This window comes from Nilaparvata lugens, chromosome X (assembly GCF_014356525.2).
Source record: "Nilaparvata lugens isolate BPH chromosome X, ASM1435652v1, whole genome shotgun sequence".
NCBI lineage: Eukaryota > Metazoa > Arthropoda > Insecta > Hemiptera > Delphacidae > Nilaparvata > Nilaparvata lugens.
Genome location: NC_052518.1, coordinates 50938819 through 50965135, shown reverse-complemented (window position 1 = coordinate 50965135; position 26317 = coordinate 50938819). Strand labels below are relative to the sequence as shown.

General features: G+C 36.6%; 1 protein-coding gene across 1 annotated transcript in view; it reads right to left on the bottom strand.

Moving 5' to 3' along the window:
• The window catches only part of LOC111054701, a 248893-nt gene that overhangs the window by 133800 nt on the left and 88776 nt on the right, over positions 1 to 26317 (bottom strand). Inside the window, exon 10 of the mRNA XM_039441977.1 lies at positions 2541 to 2848. Within this exon, the coding sequence (XP_039297911.1) occupies positions 2541 to 2848 (308 nt within the window). The remainder of the gene's footprint in view (positions 1 to 2540; positions 2849 to 26317) is intronic.

Below are 26317 nucleotides of genomic sequence, written 5' to 3'. Positions count from 1 at the left end.
AAGCGAAGCAAGAAAAATAAAGAAGAGCTAGAAACTATCGTGATTATGTAGATTAATTAGGTCAAGTACTACAAATGCTTATTCGTTTATGAGTTAGTGTATGAGTGTATTTTAGTGTATGAATTAGTTTATGAATGTAATTTCCTCTAATAAAAATCCTCGAAATAAAATTATGGGTATTGAAATTAAGATAGGGCTTACGATTAAAACTTATGAATTCAATAATAATTTTAAAAATGATAATTATATTAAAATGTATTTAATTGAATATTGGTAACGGAATATAAATTCGTATTTATGACTCGGTAGTTTAAGAACAGTTATAGAGGTAAAAAGAATTAATTAGACCAAATACCGTAAGGGCTTAACTTACATTCATGAAAGTCCCTTGAAATCAAAACCTCTAGATAAATGTGATGTGGTATTGAAATTAAGAATTTAGAAGCTAATCTATCCGATAAGAAGAAGATGAAGTTTCTAGGTAGGGAAATGAACACAATAAGACAATGCTCGATTATGTTTACAACTGAATACCGCCAACAAATATGAATGAAAGTTTATAACAGGCAGAAAAAATAAAACGAAATAGTCTGTTGTCGAATCGCTCGTACCCCGTCCCACACCGGGCCAAGAGCGACTACTACAGGATGTAGTACATTCATTTTCAACACGACAGAGCAAAAACAGTATTATCTTATCTGAGGCAGGCAGGCAGCTACGAAAACAACCGGTCATCTCCACGGCTCGAGCCGAACTGTGCTGTCATTAAGTTATTAAATAAAAACTAAAAACCGAATACAGGAGCATCAGAGCAGAAGAGAAAAATATCTTCACAACAAATACAAATGTTTTGGAAACCATTTTCCAAATCAAAATAGAATAGAAAGAACCCTCAAGAATATTTTATCAAACAGATTTACAATAATTAGAGTAATAGCAGAAAGTTATTAAATGAAAACTGAAAAAACCCTACAAGATTATAGAAACCACTAGCACAGGAGAACATGAGAATGAACACAGAAGCCCTCACCCACAGCATAAAACTGATATAGTATGGAAGTTGCAGAAGTAAGATCCTTGATGATAACTAATGCACAAACATCAGAGAGTAACAGAGTACATGTTCTCTAATTCATCTCTATCCCTCAACAAAAGCCAATCCTTGAGATGGAAATCGACTTGGGATTTTTTTTTCTTAATTTTGAAAAGTAGCTTCAACTGTAGTGGCATTGCATTGTAGAACTCTGGGGTTAGAAAAATGAACGTTTTCTTGAACAAAGTACAGTTCGGTCTAAAACCACGAATATTTATATTGTTGGTCTGTCTTGTAGAACGTGGCTCATATTCCACGCTACTGCAACTATTTGAGATCCTAATTTAGATTTGGATACATTTATTAAGAGTTGAGGATATTTTGGTTAAATCTCCAACATTACCGATCATTACGATTATATCTCAAGAAATTCCTAAAACAAACGAAGAGTTGGCTATGGCTTCATTCACCATTAGAAGTAGAAGACTTATTCAAAGTAGTAAGCTGAGAAACACATGGTGCTTATATCTAATACATTATTGAATATGAATTTCAGTGTAGTATGGCCTTTTTACTGTAGTTACTTCTGTATCCTTTAAAGTTTAACCTTTGCTTTGAGCTTTGATCTGCAAACATTGTTTTATTTATCACTGTTATGTCTCATCTTTTATTTTTCATTTTTTCCCTCTCTTGTCATGAATTATGTTGAAAAAATTATACTGGTGATTCTTCCTCCCATTTTTTTCGCAGTTTGAACTCATAATATAAGTATATTTGAAGAGTGGAAATGCTACAATCAATCAATAAAGTTACTTGATGATGGTGATTGAATGTGTGTGTGTTTGTGTGTGTGTCTGTGTGTGTGTGTGTGTATGTGTGTGTGTGTAGGCTTTTTTCTCCTATATCCGATTAAACCTCAACTCCTGCTCACGGACAAGTGCTTCATGAAGCACTTTGTGAGCAGTTATTGTTCACATTAATATTATATTATATACTATTACTTACAATCTATTATTAAATTTTAGATGGATTATTGTTTTATTTGTCAAGCTAGACTCTATTTGGTTTCTGTATATGTATTTATGAGTGTGAATAAATTTTGAATTTGAATTTGAATAAATTTTGAATTTTGAATTTGAATTTACCTCATACAAACATACCAAAATATTTTTCCTATGTTGTAGATATCCATCTCAAATGAAAATTCCCTACTTCAACTTGCAAATGCCTTAACATATTGTACCTTAACATTTCATTTTTCAGTGAGGTATCATTTCTCTGAGGTATATATTATATATTCCTTATATATGAGGTATATATTTCACTGAGGTATATATATTTCTTCTTTATTATGGAATGTTTGTATTTGATTATATATTTGATGTTTTGAACGGTCTACAACATTATTCATTCATTGCACATCTATTTATTGTTTGATCAATAAGGCAAGTTAGCTCAATAGTGATATTTATGACTCTATTTCAGTCACTTTTCAACTCAGACTAACCTGTTTGAAAGTGTCGGTGTCATCACAGCGAGTGGAGAAGGGCCGCCCTGGCTCAAATCCATAGTAGCCAGGGGGGCCTCCCGCGGCGACCCCGGGCCCAAGGGCCCCCAAGGGTGGTGGCGGGGGTGGTGGTAGAGCATTGTGCCCATAGCCAAGTCCTGGACCGTATCCCGGGGCCAGGTTAGGATCATGGCCCCCTGCTCCACCTTGCCCTGGCGCTGGGCCCCCTCCCCAATATCCGGCTGTGTCCGGGTACCCTGCTCCGGGATAACCACCGTAAGCTGCCTGTCCGCCATATGCGTTTCCTCCTGTAACAACAATCATAATCATAACAACACAATTATAATCATAGGCGGAAAAGCTGGATGGAATAGTATATTTCGCACCTAGGGCCGAAAATTAGACCTTTTTGGCTCGAAATCGGTTTTAAAAAAGATTGAAAGCCGAAAACACATTTTTGTCCGTGGTGCAGCCACACAAAAAATAAAACAATATCTATATATATGAGAATACTGTAGAATTATTGTTTATTAGGCACTTCCGAAAGCAAAACTGGAATAGTTCTTGCAAATCTGAGGTAATCTGAATATCAGGAAATTCTCCAAGTATTCTTATTTTTTCATTTTCAGTGAATGCAATTACATATCATTAATATGATCGGGAAAAAACAACAGGCATGGCCCAAACTATTCTGTTTCCAAATTTTGATAATGAATAACATGTCCTGAAAAAATAGGTTGTTCTTAGTAGTTTTAGTAGTTCCAAAATTATCCACCAGGTTTAGAGGTAAACACACTACTTAAGCTGAGTTTGGGTAAATTTTCATTTGTCTAAATAGCCTAAAAGATTATGTTCGATTATGTTTTAATGTGGGAGGTTGAGTTTATACTTTTTTATTCTTTCTAATGACAGTAAGATTATATTATTATAAATGTTTTGATTCTTGAATAATAAACACAATTTTTAATTTGAAAAAAAAAATCATAATAATTTTCTTCGATCAGCTGTTTTAGCGCACTTGAAATTTGGACAATCTGGATGTCAACAATGCTTGTTATCGGAAGTTAAGGTTAGAAGTCCTATCCTACTCTGAAAATCGAATTTGAATAGTTTATAATATATCTTATCACAGAATACTTTATTCAATTCTAGAAGCATAAACTGATCCCGTTTCATAATAAACTACAGTATTTGTAAAACGTTCAGCAGCGAGGAAATTGCCCAAGTAGTTCCAAAATTATCCACCAGGTTTCGTGGCAAACGCAGTACTATGAGGTAAGAGGTCGGATTCTATTATATTCTGAAAATTGAATTTGAATAGTTTTTAATATCTTTCTTGTATTTCATTCATCCAAATAAAATGATAGTATCTTATTGCAAAATATGCTATTCAATTCTAGAAGCATAAACTGATTCCATTTCATAAACTATTTTGTAAACACGTTCACATCAAATCAGAATCAGCTGACTTCAAGGTTATTTTACAGCCATAGGGCCGTTAAAGTTTTACCGGCCTGGTCAGAAAACAATCATTTTTTGCCTCCATATGACACACGAAAACCAGCTCATTACATCCAAGTGGGGCAATAAATCTATAAAGGCTTCTATTTAAAAATATTATTTCAAGTAGACATCAATGGGATAGGATATTTCATTTGTGATTGTTCCCTTGAATAAAAAGAGCTTGGTATACTATCAGTATATTAATGACCAAGTCAATGTGGTTTGTAATGTGGATTGAGAAGCAAAAGTATATCACTTCAAATTAAGAAATAACATGCTCAATAACTGAGAAAGTTAGTTCAGTTTGAGTGTTTAGTATCTCCTATTGAAATTTAAATCACCCCAAGGGCCCGTTTATGAGCTCGGGATTTCGTAGTCCGAGGATTCTGTAATCCCCGGCATAACGTAGTCAATGACTGAAAAATGAGCTTATGAGACAGGGCGTGAGCGCAAATTACCTTTGAGCTGGTGCAACTTTAGACCACGGAGCAACTGTAAAATTCACAGGGAATTTTTGTTGTAATGTTGGCAACAGGTGATTGGAATCACTCTCACCTATTATTTTTGTCTTCGGCTTTTGTTTCTTCCTTCTCACTTGGAAGTTCACTGTCAATATTTGTCTATTCGCTTACTAAGACAAGGACAATAATATTGTAACTATATTATAGTTAACAGTGTCAATTATAAAATGAACACTAATGTCACATATACCCTGAATACCTTCAGAGGTAGGTGATTGATACCCAGGTGTTGCTCCTGGACGAATTAGCTCAGTCATAATGTGGGCAGGGAAAAGGGGCAAGTCAAAGTTCCTGTTCTTTCTTCTCTGTACCTCAGCTGGCATGGACAGCACCTCCTGGTACTTCTGACGGCGTGAAGGTCGCTCTCTTCTCTGAAGACACCACTTCGAGGTAATTTTGTATTGTCGTTATGGGCTCAGTTCTGCTCCAATATAGTAGGAAGAGAAAAGATGAATGGCAGCCAACTGGCCGCTGTGCCTTAAGCAGATGGGCGGAAAGGGACGACAGCCACCGGCCGCTGTGCCCAGGGAGGATGGACAGAAAGGGACAGCAGCCAACAGGCTGCTGTGCCTTGAGTGGATGGACAGAAGGGACGGCAGCCAACAAGCCGCTGTGCCGGAGAGGATAAATGGAGGGGATGGCAGCCAACAGGCTGCTGTTCCCTGGGAGGATGGACAGAAGGGACGACAGCCAACGGGCCGCTGTGCCCTGAGAAGATGGACGGAAAGGGATGGCACCCACCAGCCGCTGTACCCAGGGAGGATGGACGGGAAGGGACAGCAGCCAACTAGCGGCTGTGCCTTGAGCGGATGGACAGAAGGGATGGCAGCCAACGGGCTGCTGTTCCCTGGGAGGATGGACGGAAGGGACGGCAGCCAACAGGCCGCTGTGCCCTGGGAGGATGGATGGAAGGGACGGCAGTCAATGGGCCACTGTGCCCTTAGAGGATAGACGGAAAGGGACGACAGCCAATGGGCCGCTGTGCCCTGGGAGGTTGGATGGAAAAGGATGACAGCCAATGGGCCGCTGTGCCCTGGGACAGAAAGGGACAGCGGCCAACGGGCCACTTAGCCCTGGGAGGATGGACAAAGAGAGATGGCAGCCAACGGGCCGCTGTGGCCTGGGAGGATGGTCGGAAAGGGATGGCAGCCAATGGGACACTGTGCCCTGGGAGGAAGACAGAAAGGGACAGCGGCAAATGAGCTGCTGTGCCCTGGGAGGTTGGATGGAGAGGGAAGGCAGCCAACTGGCTGCTGTACAGAAGGGACAGATGGCAGCTGATGGGCCACTGTACCAGGAGTGGAGGACAGGGATGTACAGCAGCCAACAGGTCGCTGTACAAGGAGGAGGAAGGTTGGGAGCGGAATGCTACGATCTGGGTCTTGTCAAGCGTTTAAATACTCTCCCAAAGTAGAGGTGATGGAGATGCCCCTCCGCTAAAGGCGGTGATAATCGTATGGATGCGCGGAAGATGGTTTGTCATCAGTACCCTCTTTATCTCCGCATTCAACCAGCTTTGCTGATAGCCGAGCATCCTTCAATAATATTATTAATTTCTTTCTTGTCACAATTTCAGTTTGTGACACCCCACTCCTACTTTGAGAAGGGGGGGGGGGCGTCTGTGGCACCACCTCAAAAGAATTGAGCCATCTAGGCATCACCTTGCCGCTCAGGCATCAACTTTAGAGGTGTATACCGCTCAGGCATCACTTTTAGAGGTGTATGCCACTCACTACGAGTATCTATACCTCGTCCACAGGCACATATTTACACCATCCATCCGGTAATCAGACCTTCATGTGTGGCTTGCCAGCCCGTTTGCACTTAACTGGTGTCGAGACTCAGTGACACAGCACTGGATCCTTATTCCTCAAGGGACCTGGTGTGGGATCCTGGGACTGTGGGACTACCTCCTTGACAGTTGAAGACTGTGTTGGCTCTTCCACATCCATGTCAGTCAATGGTAGCATTGAATCTTTCCTCTTTCCTTACCACCTTCCTGTTTGTTGGGCGTGGCAGGAGTGTTGTATTGTCTTAAGAGAATGATTCCCTACCTTGGGTTATCCTCTTTGTGTTGACTGTGAGGCTAACATCTGACTCGACATGAGCTGGCATTTGCCTCACTGTGACCTCAACCATCTCGTTGTCATTTTAGGGTGACGTTGATTCTTTCACTATCACCCTCTGTTTTGTTGTGTGGAGCGGGGGTGTCAGTTGGTCTGTGGAGTCTGGTATCCCACCTCGGGTTATCCTCTCCATGTCGACTGCTGGGCTAGATCCTGACTTGCCATGAGATGGCATTCAATCCATCCCAACTTCCACGACTTTCTCGGAGTTTGAAGTCTTTGCTCTGACAGTTGGAGCATAAATCGCAGCCTGTCCTTCAGAGTCGGTCATTCCATCACAGTGATCAACTATGTCATCCCAGGATGCTTGTCTCGGTATATATGACAACTGTGTCTTTCTATCAATCAAGGTATTGAGTTTGACTCCATTCAAAACAACCTGCTTAAACATACTTCTGTTGCGACTTTTGTTGTCCTGAGATTTGGAATCTATGGCTGATATTGTTGGGTCTGTTGTTGTCCTACTCCCAAGAAAGAGAGATCGTGACTTAATAGGCTGACTTGGATTCAATGAGGGAGGATCCCACTGTTTTCACGCATAAATTCCATGCCTAATAGCAATTGTTGTTCAAGAACTTCCATTATAGACGCAATTAGTGAAATTTTGATTTGTTCTATAGTTACATTGGTTGTCACCATCCCATTTAACGGGTTAGATCGTCCATCAGCTAATATCGCTTGGTGATGAGCTGGTTCCTTCCATATCATTCCTTTTTTTTCGGGAAACTTCATAAACCTCGTTACTCACTGACGCTTCAGCGCCAGTATCTAGCAATGCCTGTCACTTTTTACCGCCGATTGTAATGGTAATGAATAGTCGGTTGTTCCGTGATGACTCACAGGGATTATCTGTGTCTTTCGCACCTCAGTTGTCTTCTTTCAGAGTTTTATTCTCCTTTTGCATATCACAGACACATTTCAGTGCTCTCTTCCCGCACCTTTTAAATGGCGGGATTCTGGGACAGTGTGATCTCCAGTGCCCTGGTTTCTTGCATTGCCAACACAGGTCCTCGTCGTAGGTGAGCGGATAGTAGCATGATCTGAAATCTGTCACAAAATTTTCCCATAATCTATACTGGTCACGACGATTACGCATCCATAGGGTAGCTTTACCAACTAGTAATTCAGCTAGATCGACTAGTAATTGTAGTTAATACAAGTGAATATATATTGAAACTTATTAACTTAAATCTGTAAACTCAGATCTGTTACCATTTAATTGATGGAATAAAGACAGAACCTTCAGCACATAATTGTGTCTTAGTGGTAGAATATTCAGTGCTTTGAAATTTGGAAATGTATGTGACCTCCTATTAGCTCCCTGTATAATCCTTATTACAGACTTCTGTAGCACTACACGCCTTTTATAATGAGGAACAAAAGTGGATGCCCAACAGGAAATTCCATATACAAGCTTAGAATGAAAAAATGCATAGTACATAATCCGTGGAAAATGTTTAGGGAAAAACTACTTCAAGTGATAAAATCGTCTTATCAAGAACATGAAATACATCTTTATTTCCTTCAAGTGGGAGTCTCAAGTTAATTTATAATCAAGAATCAAACCTAAGTATTTTATTGTATCAGATTGATTTATCTCATCCCAGCTACATGACACATGATTACAACCTACATATACACTATAACAACTTTATGATAAGGAGAAATTTATATATTTAGTTTTAGATGCATTTAGTGCTAATTTATTATATTGGAACCAACAACACAAGTCATTAAGATCCAGCTGCATCATTTTTTGCAATTTTATCTCACTGTCAGAAGATTATGCTAACGCAGTATCATCTGCAAAAAAAGTTAAGGAGCCTTGAAAGTTATGGGAAAAGAGATCATTCAAGTAAATCAGAAATAGGATTGGACCCAATACCAATCCCTGAGGTACGCCACAAGTGATCAAAGCAAACTCACTACTAAATCCACCAATGGTCACATATTGTCTACGATTATACAGGTATGACTCGATCTATCTAGAGGCCACCCCCCGGATACCAGATTCATGAAATTTGCGTAGAAGAATGCAATGATCTATCGTATCAAAGGCTTTTTTTATGTCCAGGAATAGACCCGAAGTTCCACTCTTATACGGTTTGTTGATCCCATTATAGATTCCATATATGAAATTTTGTAAAGCATGCTCAATGTTCAGACCCTCCTGAAACCCATATTGTTGCTTATTGAAAAATTTGAATTGCTTGTAAAAACCGATTAATCGCTTTTTAAATAGTTCTTCAAGTAATTTAGAAAAAAATAGAGAGCAAAGAAATTGGTCTGTAATCAGACATGTCGGTATGTGATGCGGATTTGAAAATAGGAATCACCTTGGCAATTTTTAGATCGGCAGGAAATCTACCCTCCAAGAAAGAAGTGTTGAAGATATCACATAGAATTGGAACTATTGAAAGTAGATGTAGCCTTGAGAAGTTCAGAACAAATTGAGGACCTGGAGACTTGCCCTTTTTAATGAATTTATTTCATACAACAGTTTGTCAGGAGTGACCAGCCTTAAAAACAAGGAATTACAGGAATGATAAGTTTTGAATTTGCGCTCATAATATTTTTTTGGAGCTACATCTAAATCAGCTATAGATGAAACAATCTGTCCAGAAATTCTTATGAAATAATCGTTGAATTTATCTGCCAGAACCTGTTCATCCAGAATCACAGAGTCATCAATATTTGAAGATATTGACTTATTTGTTTTTTAATAAGGGACAATGAAGCTGATACAGCTCTGTGATCAGTGATATGTGATTCAATTACCACGCTATGTATTCAATAAGTGTTGAATTTTGATTTGAAGAAAATATGATCTATACAGGTAGAACTTACATTAGTCACTCGAGTGTCAATGTTGACAAGAAATTCGAATCCATTAGAGCTCAGCATTTCCAAATATTAGAATGCCTTATCATTGTTTATGTCATTAATATTTGAATTAATATCACCTAAAATTATAGTTATTGCTGCCTTTGTCATTCTCCAAGAAGCCACCAGCAAGGTCATTCAAGAAGGTATCAATACAAAAAGCTTGTCATCTATATAAACTTAAAACATTAAAACAATAGTTAGATATTTCGAATTTCAACTAAATGGATTCAGCACCCTGAATTTTCATATCTAATCTTGAACAATTAATCCCCTTATTGGTTGATATGAAAACTGCAATTCCAGAGGCTCGTGTTACATTACTTCCCGCTAAATAGCCAATGTAGCCATCAATATTGAATGGAGACGTGTCATCAAGTGGCTGAAACCACGTCTCAGTCAATACTATTATGTCAGGTTTCAATTTCTAACGATTAATGTAAGCAATAGATGCATTAAAATGTTTATTAAGACTGCGAATATTTTGGTGAATTATCGTTAGATTTTGGCATCATTCACAAAACACGAGTTTATCTCGGTAATGTCAATTGAATATTCACATTCTTCCATCATTTATAGATCCAAATGAACTTGGAATAAATTATAGAAATAGGCTCCGAAGAAAATTGTTTACATGTACCAACAATAGGTCCATACTAGTTACATCATTCACACCACAAGCACTCAGATGAAAACAGATGAAGGGTTATGAAAGGAAACGTATATGAGTGAAGAAAGGATAGGAGATGGAATTGAAAAGATGAAAGCATTTCAATATGATTGAATTCATTGACAAGAAGTAATATGCATACTAAAGGGTTCAACGTCAATGAGACTCATACAAAAAAAATAAATAAAAGATAAATGAATAATGGTAATATAAATAATAATTATCAGCATTGTGTTCCGACAATTGAAAAAGTACTATTTAAAATTGAAAATATGATCTAGGATCTTCGTAATGCGAAAAAAATTGTTTTGATACTTTCAAATATTAGTGAAAAAAATGATGATAATAATAATCAATAAATAAAAATAATATATTCAAATAAGAACCTTCCACCTATATCATGAGGAAAGAGAAAAAAAAACGAACAACTTTCAAGAGGTGAGAGCAGGAAGAGATGAATAACATATAGGCCTACTATAATTGATACAAAATCAAATTATTGTACGTGATGAAGACATTTAATACTAGATAGTTCCGAATTGAAGTTCAGTTCAAGTATAATTCATTTCAATCCAATTTCATAATTTATTCATGGTTTTAGATCTTCACTTGAGCTCACAATAACAGGTTAGGAGTTGATGTCCTTTCTAGTGTAGATTCGCTCATTCTTAAACCAAACGTATTGGAACTTTCCGGCCTTTTGCATTGTTTTATCAGTTTTAAAGAGGCTACGATTCAAAGGTGACATAGTTTCATTCACGTAGATCATCGCAGTCTTGTCAGCGAAGCCTACATCAGCCAAAGTTATTATTTTTGAAGCAGTTCATGAATTTATTCTTGTATGTAAAACCAACGAACTTGACTATAGTAGGAGGCTGCATTATGCCTTTATAACTGGAAGTTGATGGTTGTCTATGGCAGTTGTCAATCATAAAGTCCTTCAACTGAAACCTCACAGCTAGAGAAATTCTATTCAAAATAGTAATCAAATTCTCATTTTTATCATATGGAACTTCTATCAAATCAATACAGTTTTTTCTGAGATATTGATTTAAATTATTATTTTCAACAGAAATTTTCTGCACATTACAAGTTTGAATCGAATCAATATTTTTGCAGCATTCATTAATATGAGCTTCGTTTTTTTCAATCGCGGCAGCATTATCGTTGTTCAGTTCAAATAAATGTTCAATAGACTTCATGATGTCCTTCTGTTCGTTCTTTATAGTGGTTATATCAGTCTGAATCGTATCAACCTTTCTGATAAGAATATCCATTTTTGAACTAAAAGTTTCACTGAGAACATCACCAGTATTTTGTTGCGACAATTATGACTATCACAACCTGCACCCCCAACGCCATCCACTCCACTGCATCCCTTCGCCGGCACCGAACCTCTGCCATCCCCACCATCTCCACAGCCACCTTTCGACTTAGAGCTCTTCATAATGGAAGAGCTGCTTCCTGTTAAATATTTCACACAATTTCTCGCAAAAAAGAGAGTATTATGAATGTATAGGAAGTTATTGAAGTGTAGAATTCTTCCTGTGCCAATATCCTTTAACAATTTCACAGCCAAAACCTACTTTTAACTATTTCAAAAATACAAAAAAATAACAGAGTCTCGTCGACACGTCTTCTCACCTCAACATTCCGATCGCAACTCCAAACTGATTTTCTCAACCGCGTTCCAAAATGATTTACTATCCATTGCCTGATGTACAGGTTTATCATGAAAGAAAGGTGCGGTTTCAAACATGATACAAAGAAAAAACAAATTACTTACCTTTAATGTGGTTTATTCATCTAATTTGTTGTCTCCAACAGTTTTTTATATAATTGATGAATTTCAATATGTGCGCCCTTAGTCGCTCGACTAGTCCAAACGATAATCAATTTCTCTCCAAATCTTCGCTAACATTTCTTCGGTTATGGTTGTCATTGCTTCATTAATTTCCCTACTATAATTTTTACAGACGGAGCTACTTCTCATGAGAGTGGATGTGTTAACAGACACAATTCACGAATATGGGGCTCTGAAAACTCACACGCAATTGTTAAGAAACAACATGATTCGCCCAAAGTTAATGTTTGGTGTGGTGTGATGAAAAATCGCGTAATTGGGCCTTTCTTCTTTGCTGAAAGAACAATTAATGGAGTTGTGTATCTCGAAATGTTGATCAATTATTGCTCTCCCCAGCTAGATGAACTCGAAAACATTCATCAACTTTATTTCCAACAAGATAGTGCCCCCCAAACTTCAGTGCATTGGTGACGGACGCTTTGAAAGAAAAATTTGGAGAACGATGGCTAGGCCGGTAAGGACCTATGCTGTGGCCTCTAAGGAGTCCAAACCTGACATCTTGTGATTTTTCTTGTGGGGTTACATCAGAAACATTGTTTGTTCACGACCTATACAATTTAGAAAATAGGAAGAAATGACAAACATAACCGAATAAATTTTAGCGAATGTTTGGAGAGAAATTGATTATCGTTAATTAGTCGTGCGACTAAGGGCGCACGAAATTGAAATTCATTAATGTATGATTGTAAAAAACTGTTTGAGACGACAAATTATATGAATAAAAAGCAATAGCTGTGAGTAATTTGGTTTTCCTCTAAACCATGTTCGAAACCTCACCATTCTTTTATGATAACCCTGTATTTTATTCAACAAGTTTTCATTGAATAATCGTTTGGGCCTCTTTGTTATCTCCCTGAATGTTCTCATAGACTGCAGTAGAATTTTAAGATTGTTTTGAGTAGGTTTACTAATAAATTTCCTCCACTTCTTGCGTATTTCTATCTTAGAATTTGCACACTCTAGATCATACCATGGCTTATCCTGATGAAGCTCTCTTACTTTCCGTTGAACATATTAATTTTTTGATAATCAATACTACAGATTGTTTTGCATTTTCTTCGACGGCAAGTTAAAGATTATAATAGAGTTCACTAGCATTTTCTGAATAGAAATAGATTCTTCGATTTTCTGTCATAAGCTTTTGAAATAATTTATATTTACTCTTGTCAATTTGTAAAGTGATATTAATCTTTCTGTTTTGATTGTTGGTATCACTGGTTCCAAGTATTCGCAGGGTGTCTTGATAGTTACTGAGACAGATATATGACTACAACATTCAAAACAGGGGACGATTACAAAGTCACTAATACAATCAATTAGTTCGAACGTAATCTATGCCATATCAACTGTGGTACTTCAATTATATGTGATGTCTGTGAATTTTTTCATGTTTGTCATAGACAGATCCACCATTCACTACCAGCATTCCATTGTCTTCCATTAGCTCAATCAAATTGCGACCTCGAGATCACGTAACAGATCTTGTGATTGCTCAGCTCTGTCTCTCCCGACAATTCCTCCACATACTGATTGAGTAAACCTTTATTCAGATTATGCATCACAGTATCCTCTGAAGATTATATTAGAGACCTTTCTTTTGATTTTTTGCTCTATCAAGAAATTTGATATTGAATCAAAACAGGAATCTGCGCTTGCACCAGGTCTCCAATGCTCAAAAGGTCTCCAATGCTCCAATGCTCAATGCTCCAGGTCTCCAGAAAACGAATGCTCAAAAAAGTTATAGAGGGAAAAGTTTGTAATACAATTTCCGACCCCGCAGCTCTTTTAAGGATAGTAGAGAGGTAAACATATCAAAATTTCCAACTCCTACACTTTGTACTAAGGGGATGTGGGTGGTTTGAAAGTACCATATTTTGGTTTTTTGCACATATCTTGAACAATAAGCTTTGTAAATAGTATTTTTTGTCGAAAGCTTACAACTTAGCTTAAAAGTTTCATTTGTAATATTTTCCCATATCTCTTTTAGTTTTCCAGGTATGAGCTCTCGAAGGTGTCCTTGAAGATTTTGAAGAAAACCCCTTCCGCCTCCGATGTTTTCATCTTTTTGGCCTTATAACTTTTTAACGATTGATTAAGAAAATCCGTGCCAATCATGAGCTTATAGAGCATTATATTTCCTTCAATATACAATGTATTATCTTATAATTTTACGCATTTTTCTATGATAGTTACAGCCATTATAGCGTTGAGTGTGAAGTCTTCAGTTCAACAACAATAGATCAATTTACAGAGAAATTTGGAAGGATGTTTGGAACACAATATTCGACTCCGCAGCTTTGTTTGGACTAGTTAGAAGGTAAACGTATCAAGCGTTCTCTTCCCTACCTCTTGTGCTCAAGGGATGAGGGTGGTTTAAAAGTATTTTCATTTTCTGGCTTACTCGCATGTATATATTGGAAACAATGCATTTTAGCGACATGACTAACTGAACAAAAATAAAGATGGATGAATTTTCTTCAAGTTTTGTTGTGTAGAGTTTTGTGATATCTCCTCCAGTTTTTGAGATATTCTCTTTAAATGTGTTATATCTTTGAAAAGACAGTTTTTCTTCCAATTTTTGCACTTTTAGGGCTCATTACTCAACAACGATGTATTGGAAAAATAAGTACTAATCGTTGGGTTGTAGAGCATTCAACTCTCTTCAATTTGATGTATTATTTCACCATTTTATGCTTTCAATCAATTGTTATAGCAGCTCCAGTGTTGAGTGTGACCCACTTACTATCCTTAAAAGAGCTGGAGGGTCAAAAATTGTGTTCCAAACTTTTTCCTCTATTATCCTTCGTTGACTAGACTAAAAGGATTACAGTTGTATTGTGTGTGATGTTGTGGTTCTTTTCCACAATCTAATCAGAAATGAGTTGTGAATTTTAAATTTCAGTATCAGCCAATAGCGGTTATCATCCAGCACACTTCTATCACTCAAATTATTTTTCACCAGAGTCATGAATCCGCCACTGCGTCCACCTCTGATATTTAATCTACTGTAGTGGCATTAGAAGTGAACAAATCATAATACTCAAACCATGCAAGTGTAGGAGAATCATTGTTGACAAGAAAACTCTCAGAGAAACAAATTATAGAGCTCTAAAACAATAAATTAATTCGTTGTTTTCCCGCGAAAATTATACGCATTAAAAAATCATCCAACATTCCAAAATATTATTCCAATATAGATTCTGAATACTTTTCACTTTGTACTTTAAAATCATCCCTCACTGTACTGTCTCTCTAAAAAATTATCCATCGAATGCTGGGCTAGGTAACCTCTTCTCTGCCTCTCTGCGTTCACTTTTTTTTCCTTGTGGTTACCGTTGTCTTTCATTTTCCAAATCTGTGCTCAACCCAACACTCTTCAAGTCGTCTCCCGAGCTCCCGAGTAATGAGGATCCTCATCATCAACCAAAGCACCTATGTCCTCAGCATATCTGTTTTGAATGATTTTCTTTGAGTATGATTTCTTAACCAGCAGTTCGTTATTCCTGAACCACACATAGCCTACTTGAGCACACTTTTTTATTGAAAATTCTTTCCATGCTCGAATAGCTAATAGAAGTAGGGTAACATCAACTCTTGAAATGAAAATTTGTTTGTTTGGTTCCATACTCAGCAGCCCAGTCTTTAGAACCTCAGATAACTTACGCGCTAACGATAAGAATCCTCTCTTTGTTGTTGAATTTCAATATAATGGGAGAAATGACTTTTGATTTCCGAGATGGCATTCGGTAGTATCGATTGATTGTGCTTTCATTGAGGGGGGAATTAATTTTTTCCGAAATTTATTTAATAATATCGATTACACTCGTGCTCCCTACCCTAGGAATGTTCATAATATTTATTTAATTATACTGGAGTATGATAAATAAATAGATAAATAAATAAATTCTATTGTCATAAACCAACATTGATAATTAACAAAGTCACACAGTAAACAAAATATAGAACACAAAATACATTCATTCACGTACTATCAAAAAATTCGTTCAAACAATGAAACGATCTTCCAACAAGCCAATTGAATAGTAATTTCTTGAAATGAACAATGTTAGCACAACATTTGATCTCCGTAGGTAACTTATTAAAGATTCTTATTCCTATGCTGTCATAATGCTTCATGCTTGTGGAGAGACGTTGATATGGTATATCAATTTGATGTTTATACCTTGTATCATGAGCATGAATTTTGCATCTTGTCTTCAAATGAGGTAAGTTTTCCATTGTATAAAGAGTTACATTGTAGATATACAAATTTATAACTGTCAATACTTTTAGTTTCTTGAAAAGAGGTCGACAGTGGCTTAGATAGTCTGCACCTGACAAAACTCTGACTGCTTCTTTGCAATAATAATACTTTGTTCATGTGGCTGCTGTTTCAATATATTAAAATATCATAGGCAATTATGCTTTGAAAAAAGGCAAAGTATGACCTCCTGAGATATTGTTCTGGAACTTAAGTTTTCAATTGTCTCAATAAATAAATAACTCTAGCTAGCCTACCATTAATGAAATTTATGTGGGGTTCCCAAGTCAACTTGGGGTCAAACATTAATCCAAGGAACTTGATATTATTGCTGTTGTCTAATATGTGATCACTCTGGCCAGGGCCGGCCCCAGGGGTGGGCGGACCGGGCGACCGCACAGGGCGGCAGATTTTGGGGGCGGCAAATTTTAAGGAATGGAAAATCTAAAAATACAAATAAATAAAAAGTTCATAATAATAAATGTGAATAGTAAAATTATATGAGATGCTTTTACAAACTCGAGCTAATGAAGACTTTTCCAAGATCAACAATGTCCCAGGAGCGTCTGTTCTGAGCGAACATAAAATAGTCCCTAGATCCCTAGTCCCTAGATCTTGAAGAATTGGTGAAGGAATTTTCCTATGCCAAGGTCAGACGAGTTCTACCTGATGAAACAGGTGTGTTAAACAAACTTGTGTTTGTTAGAAATTGAAGTTTTGATTACTTAGCAAGTTAAGTAGGCCTAATACTCTCTTCTAGTGACGTCTTAAGGCTGTGCAAAGGCTAAAAATAAACTTTCTACTGTGATATTTTTCAAAGTTTTTTTATTTGTATATTATCAAGTCACGCATATCCAGAGCAACAGTTGCCTTCAATAGAATGAACAGAGTTTTCAAGAGCCATGATGTTACCATTGCAACAAAGATAAGACTTCTGATGTGTTACATCTTCTCTATTTTCCTGTATGGAGCCATGAACATTGAACAAGAAAATTGAAGCTTTTGAATTATGGTTGAACCGAAGAATGCTCGAAATATCTTGGACAGAGCATGTAACTAATGAAGAAGTTCTAAGATGGATTAAGAAATCTAATGAAATCCTGAACACCATTAAGATCCGTAAGCTTCAATACTTAGGACACGTAATGAGAAATGAGTCCAGAGTCCAGATACTTTCTGCTGCAGCTCATCATTCAGTGGAAAATAGATGGAAGGAGAGAACCAGGAAGACGAAGGATATCCTGGTTACACAATCTTAGGGAATGGACCAGGAAGACATCTGTTGAACTTTTCCGAATTGCTGTCAACAGAGTCAGACTTGCCCTGCTGGTCGCCAACGTCCGAAACGGATAGCGCACTACAAGAAGAAGATATTATCAAGCTATCAAAATGAAAAAGTTTTCTAAGGAAACTTAGTTTTTTCCGATCATTACTCTCTGAGATATGAGCGCCTAGAGTTTATTTCTTATTTTTACTCATTTTCAATTTTTCATAAACTTTTTTCTCATGTTACTTATGAAGAACTTTGTGATATTGAATCGAGAACAGTTTTGGGCTATAATGCCTGTTGTTCCCATACCTGTATGCATTCTTGTAAATAAATAAATAGATAATAATAATAATAACTTTTATTCACTTCATTGTACAATTTTACAAAGCATAATAACATAAAAAATATCAAGTGCACTCCTCATTAGGCTAGGCCTGCGTCGAGGAGTGTGGTTCGTCTTATGAATTACAGAAAATATATAAGAAAAACGATTCAGCTGCTTCAAGTACTATATAGAGCTACTTACATAAATAGTATTATCTTATGCCATTAAGCAATCTAAACAAAAATACACATCTTCCACAAAAAGAAACAAATTGATTACAATGCTTAGTTTATAAAGCCTAGTTTACAGAGCTAAGTTAAACATATTTCAATGAAACAAAACGAAACGAAACAATTTATGAAGCCGATAAATACAGTCTTAACCTTCTACAGAAAATCGATAAGGAGGACTCTCTAGAAATATCAAAAGGTAAAACATTAAATAAACGAGGACCCTGAAAGGCTGCATGACCAGCCGCAGATGCAGTTACACATCTCGGCTCATACAGTTTCTCTCTGGCTTGATCACGAGTTGTATATCCATGTTCAGGAGTCACTGGAAAATCTAATGGTCGTTCAAATACATATTTTAATAAGTTCAATTTATATAAATCCTCAGGGCTTAGAACTTTGAATTCTTTATAGATCAGGTTAGTGGGATATCTAATTGGTCTATTCAGACATATTTTTACAATTTTCTTATACCGCAAAATAAGGGGTTGTAAGATGGAAGATCCACAACCTCCCCATCCAACAATGCCGTATTTAATTACAGAAGAGATTAGGGCAAGGAATACCATCCTCAACTGGTACAATGGAAGAATATTTCTCAATTGAACAAACTTATAAAATGTTTTCCTTAATCTATTACAAACATAAGAAATATGTGGCTCCCACCTTAGTCGAGAATCTATCATGATGCCTATTTCTACAGAATCATGAACAAAGAGAGGAACACACTGGCAATAAGACTGGTTACAGTCAGGTTTATGAATAATAATTTCAAGTTGGTACTCCTCAGAGGGCTTACCAGCCATTGTGAGGTAAAAAGGTAAAAGGGTAGAACCACAGTTTTATCTTTATTTATACATAATTTATTGTGGTCACACCAATTTTTCATCTTTGCTATACCACTATTTGCTTTCTCAAATGTTTCCATCCATGAATTTCCATGAAACAGAGCTACAGTGTCATCCGCAAATGAGTAGAGAGAGCCACAGTCTAGATCAATATTCAATAAATCATTAATATAAATTAGGAATAGAATTGGGCCAAGCACTGTTCCTTGTGGAATCCCAGCTTCAACTCTCCTATCGTTGCTAATTGTATCATCAATTTCTACGGCTTGTGACCTTAAGTTTAAGTACGACCTGAAAAATTTCAAAACTATGTCTCTAAAACCGATAATTTCCATTTCATTTAGCAAGAGTTCATGGTCCACTGTGTCGAAAGCCTTTTGGAAGTCCAGAAAGATTCCCAAGCACTTTTTTCCTCTATCTAAATGATTTATAACTTTTCTACTCACTCTAAATATTGCATCAGAAGTATTAAGGCCACTTTGAAAACCCAATTGCGAACTATTTAAGATTTTATATTTTTCTAAGTAGGATATTAGTCCCGACTTTACACATTTTTCTATAATTTTACTAATACTAGATAAGAGGGAAATGGGACGATAATTATTCAAACTGGATTTCTCCTTTCCTTTATGTAATAGAATGACTATAGCCCGGTTCATTTCGTCAGGGAAGTAGCCCTGTTGAAAACATAGATTAATTATATGCTCAAGAGGTTTAGAAATATTATAGGCATTTTCAATGAGGCAATTTGCATATACTCCATCAGGGCCAGGAGTTACCCTTCTTTTCAGACTAAAAAAAGTATTAATAACTTCTTCTTCTGAGACTGGTGTAAAAAAGAATGAATTACAAATTCCTGGAATTACTCTATACCTGTATGTTTTGTCATGATTTAAGTTCTTTAGATTCCTATTTGTAATCTCTTTACCGATTGCAGTGAAATATTTATTGAATTCATCTGCTATCTCTTTCTTTTTGTCTGATTTTATTACTCGTTTATCAATGCCTTGTATATCAGAAGATATATTTTTCTTTTGTTTAGTAGAATCCGTTGCTTCATTTATTGTTTCCCAGGTCTTCTTGATATCATGTTTGCAGTTAATAAATTTTTTTTTGAAATAAGTCTCCTTTACCACGCGCAAAATTCTCTTTAAAATAGTATTATAATTTTTTAATTTGTTGGCAAGTGCATCATTGAACGGCTGTCTTCTAGCTTTTATAGTCATTTTGTTCCTTGTCCTTATAGATCTAACTAAACTTGATGTGATCCAGGGTTTGAGTCGGGTTTGTCTACTGCTAACCCTATGACAAACTTTTTTTGATAATGTAAAATGTTTTATGATAGTATCAAAGAAAATTGTAAAGGCTATTTTAGCACTGTTTTCTGACATAGTTTCTCCCCACGATTCGTTTTCAATTCTAATCTTGAAATTATTTAAATCAATTTTTTCTTGTATGATTTGTAGATCATCAACAGCAGTATTTTTATTTTTACATATTTGATTCTTAGTCTCACTAATAGTACCCATTATTGCTTCATGGTCAGTAATCGAACAATTAAAAATAGCTGGATTAAGCCTAAAATACCGACTTTTTAGAAAAAAATGGTCAATACATGTTTCAGATACGTCACCGATTCTAGTACCTCCATAAAGATAACTCATAAACCCATATTCATTCAATACATCCATATACCTATGCCCAGCTAGACCTAAACGATTTTCCAAGATATCAATATTCTTATCACCAATCAGGACTCGATTTGAGAAGCATTTAGTCTCCTCTAAAAACATTTCAAGGTTATCTATGAATTCAAAAACATTCGTATCTGACGGTGATCGATAAAGGGCAGTGAAGTAAAACTGGTTTTGTTGAAAATCAATAATAAAATTAATATCATTTGTTTGTTGAATATCGACATTCAATATTTCAAATTTAATACCATGCTTAATATACACAATAATTCCATCGCATTTATTATATTTTGTTGGTTTTATGTATTTATTGTAATTGGGTAGATCAAACCCGTCATCATGAGACAACCAGGTTTCAGTGAGTATTATAATATAAAATTTACATTTAAACTAGTAAGAAGCACACATAATTCATCAAAATTCCGTCTGACACTTCTAATGTTTAAATGAAAAATTTTTAAAACAGAATTGTCCGAAAAGAAAAAATTAACATGATTAGAATCTTGTAGCTTCGAAGTTTTACAATTATTATTGTCATAAAGTTCCTCCAATAAGTTTCTTACTTGGCAGTTCTCCATAATAAATTAGAGAGAGAAAAAAACAATAACCAAACAGAAACTAATTTACAGCTTGTTGTAATCATCCTTCGATCTAATCAGCAAAGCCGGACTGGTTTCAGTCTTCCTGACAAAAATTTTTCCATCTCTAGACCATACGTAGCGGTAGTTTTTCTCTTCAGCCAACTTCTTCGTGTCTTTGAGCAGCATGGACACCGCCGGGGACAAGTGTTGGTACGCCGATATCCTACCAACCGGAAGAAAGCGAGATACAGTCTTTGTCGATATGCCAGGCTCACTTTTGTCTTCAAGTGCCTTCTTCTTGAATTCAGACAGCCATGTCACCTTATCTTCTCAACGCATAAATTTTAAAATAATAGGCTTAATGTATTGCTTTCCGAAAAAAATGAAGGTACCCCAACTTTTTATTGTAAGTTTTTTGCAATAAGATAATATTATGACGAATCCAAACCCAGATTTCGATTTGTAAACACTTTGTACTTCTGTACGATATAATGCAATATTCCAGTAGCCCACTCATAATAAATTATGCTATATTATTATGTGTATTCAATTCACTGACACAGTTAACTCATATTTATTGATGGACTGTTTTCCAATCAGTCCAATCACAGAATTATTCATTGATAGAGTTAATTATGTTTCATTCACTCTCTGCAATCATTACTTCAATTACATGAATTCGATCACTAATTATGATAGAGGGACAACTAGTGATCTCATCACAGCGGAGACCTAATAGTTAGGCGATCACTCAAGGAAGGGGTGGAATCCAAGATTGACAATTAGATGGGATGCTTGTAAGGGGGCTTGTAAGGGGGAGGGGATGCTTGTTACCGATCTCGCCCAGGGCGGCGAAGTCCCTAGGGCCGTGCCTGACTCTGGCTAAATGTCAGAAACTGAGTTTTGTCTTCATTTAATTTGAATCCATTCACTCTGAACCATTTAGAAGCTTCTATTAACGTATCAGTTGTCATATATGCTTTAGTGAGTGTGCATCTGAGTGAGAATGAATAAGAGTGGTATCATCAGCGTACAACACAGTCTTACTATTGAGTGAGATGGGAGATCATTAATCATAATCACAAATGAGAGAGGTCCCAAAATTGATCCTTGAGGGACACCATAACCTGTTTGCGTTCACTAATGTAAGATCTAAAAAGACTGAGACTCTTCCCAGTGATTCCATAAAATGCCAATTTATCCTGCAGGATATTGTGTTCCACGCAGTCAAATGCTTTGCTCAGGTCACAGAATGTGGCCCAAGCAAAACACTTACTCTTAAATGATTCGATCACAAATTTTATCAGGGAATCAAAGGCGTCAGTGGTAGATCTTCCCTCCACGAAACCAAATTGATGTTCTGATAACACTCTAATATTTATCAAATATTCGTATACCTGTATGTACATGACAATCTCTAGTACTTTTGAAAACACAGGACTATCTTAATAGGTCTAAAGCTAGATGGCTCTTCTTTAGAACCTTTCTTATAAACCGGAACGACCTTGGACACTTTTAACACATTAGGAGAAATACTTTTTGAAATGCAGATGTTTATACATCGAGTCAGTGCTGGTACCACTGCACCTGCAATACTTTTAAGAAGGCAACTGGGTAGGCCATGGAAATCCTCGCTTCTAGATGGCTTTAGATTATGAACCACTCTAGAGATAACATCTTGACTGACCTCATGAAAACTGAAAGTGGCATTATGCTCTTTATCAACATTTTCATTTGGCATTTCGATGGCTGATATGGATGGCTTCACTATCTTCTTTTCATGGACATCATCAACCGATCGTATGAAATATTCATTCAAAATATTTGGCATTGGAGTGTTGAAACCTTGAACAGTTTTACTTGAAGATATCGTTTTGATTATTTGTCATGCTTTCCTGCAACTGTTATTCGAGGACTCAACAATAATTGAAACAACAGACTCTTTCTTGGCCTCATCTAATGACTTTTTGTACAGTGCTGTACATCTTTGATGAACAGTTATAGCATGTTTGGTTTTTAAAGTTTCCATGAGAGATAGTCAATAAAATCTTCATCCTTCTAAGCTCAGGTGTATACCAGTCAGCCTTACGTTTGGTTCTCTTTCTATTCTTAACTAAGGATTTATTTTTCCTGCAGGTCATTTCGGGAATAGTCAGATCGAAATAATACAAAACTACCCTTAGAAAGGATTCGAACATGATGCTGGCATCTGGCTTATCCAAGACAGCCTTCCAGTCTACCAAAGTCAGAGCCTGATTGAATTGTAACATCTTATCTATAGTGATAGGTCTTGAAGTAATTGCAACAATTTTTTTAATACTGGTCTTAAAAGAAAAATTCGGTACACATATTATCACACAGTCATGATCTGAATAAGGGAATTCCATGACACTTGAAATTGTCGTATCAGGATAAGTATTTGAAAAAACGTTATCAAAACATGCTTGATCTCTTGTAGGCAGAGCATTAAAAAGTCTGAGATTGAATTGTCTCAATAGATTTTTTAAATTTTATGAATGACAAGTTTCTTGATCAATCTATATCAAAAGCAGAATTTAAGTCACCTCCAAATACAAGAGTGTAACAATATAGCAACTTTTTGACATGTATATAAGAAGTTCCTCCAATTTATCTAGAAATAGTTTTGGATCTCCACAAGGTGATCTGTACAAAGATTCAATAATAAGTTTATTGGCTTCAATAACGGTACAGGTTACACAAATTCACGTTCAATGCATGGGAAGTCCAAACATAATTCCCAACTTTGAGAGTTGAGATCCTGTCTTACAAAGATAGCAACTCCACTATTCTCATGTAATGATCTACAATAGCTACTAGTTACAATATAATCCTCCAATCTACTGAACTCAATTTCATCAGCATGCAACCAGTACTCACTTACACCGATGACATCAATATCCTCATTCAATAGAAAATCATTTAGAACATTTAATTCTCCCCTCAAACATTTATCATTTAGGTAAGAAATCCTAACATGAGGCTTTGTAACTTTAGTTGAAACTAATCCACACCCACTTGATCCTGTGTTAGTGTGTTTGAATCCTGCATGATACCAGTATCCATCATAGATCCAGTATCCTCATATCAGTAACCAAACATAATTGTTCATAAGTGTTCTTACCAGTGACGTGCGTGAACTGTGAGTATTCGCGGAGTGATCCATATTCAAATTCAAACAATTTGTTAGGTTAACACATCATCTCAGTTTTTGTCAGTGTTTTGTTTGTTGGTTCCTGTCAATTACAACCAGCTGTGTTTTGGGTATAGGAGCAGAACAACAACTAACTGTTTACCGGTTCGGTTTCCGATTATCTAGCCTAAGGAAGAAGAATCTTATCTGTTATCTTCTTTCCCACTCAGACAACATTAGCCGGCTTGCGTGAGCAACAGTAGCGTCCTATGGTTGCCATGACAACCCACCGTAGTACTTATCAGCTTCTCTATTCTAGCTCGCAATAAGTCTTCTAAAAGGCGGGCGATTTTTGAATCCTACTTCTTCCTTCCACAACAATATTCAGGAGCTTCCTCTGCCCGCCCTGACTGCTCTCTCGGCAAATATCTTCTTCATTCCTTCCAGTATTATCCTACTCTCTATAATCCCTACCAATCTCATAGAAAATGACGACACGCCGTAGACTCGAGAAGTTGATTCAAGGTGTTCAATCTGATTTGAAAAAATTGAAAGATGACTTATATAATGAAACAGTAATAGATTTGGCCGTAAGCATTAGAAGAACTCTCTCAGTTTTTGCGGAGAAATATTCCAGTGAGGCTATAATTGACCTGATTCCAGATTTAGTTGGAGTCCTAAATAAACTTGACAACTCTTTATCAGATAACAACAAATTGATTGATAATCTGGAGAACCTATCGGAAGAAAATAAACAATTATCGAGACAATTGGAGGTAGAAAGAAACAGAAGAAAGGAATGTTTCGAAGACTCTCTGTGCAATGAAGAGAGGGCAGAAGAGGAAATAAATTCCTTAAAATCGCGTATAGCATATCTAGAAGCCACCAATTCGGATTTGATTGATGAGTTGAAGATAAATTCTGAAAATAAAATTCTTGAAGTCAATAGGGTAGAAGCTGTGGAATGTAAGACTTTGGTTGACGCATCAACTCAAACAAAAACTAAAATGACATGTGCAAATTGCTCAAATCTTCACGACAAATTGAAGGGTAAAGAGCTCGAATTGATAGAGTTGAGGCAGCGTCGTTGGGAAGATAGCGTAGAGATGGAGGAAAAAATTAAGAGGGCTTTTTTAGGGCTAGAAAATAATAACTTGGCTTCTCAAACATTGAATGTTTCCGTTAGTGCTATAGATCCAACTGAACAAGGTGGGAAATCCTATAGAACCAGCCAATCTATGAATGAATCCAAGTCACGAAAACCTAGTCATTCAAACGTGAAATCGTATAATAAAGAAGTGAAAATAAGATGTTTCTCGGACAGTCAAGGAAGGCAGGTTGCTAGCAGAACCCGGTCAATGAGTAATCATCAAGTTTTCGATATGTTGAAACCAGGCGCGAAATTCGAAAAAGTCACCGAAGATTGTAAAAGTATATGCCACGATATGAGCAAGCGAGACCTTGCGGTTATTATAGCCGGAACAAATGATGTGGCTTGCAATGAAGCTGATAGCTTGATCCAATCGTGCAAACGGAGAATCATGGACCTGCAGCACACAAATGCTTTAATCTTTTCAATTCCGCACCGACATGATCTGCCTCGATGGTCTTGTGTGAATAAGGAAATCGCTAAAACCAATGCACGTTTGAAACAAATATGTAAACATTTCTCTCATGTTTACTTTTCGGATTTGGGTTCTTTGGGGCGACGATTGCATACATCTCATGGTCTTCACCTGAGCCATCCGGGGAAAAAATATGTTGCGGACACCATACTGAAGATCGCTTCGGGACTCAGTGACACCACAACAGAGACACCTGCTCAAAATTTGGGATCCTGTCCTGTCACT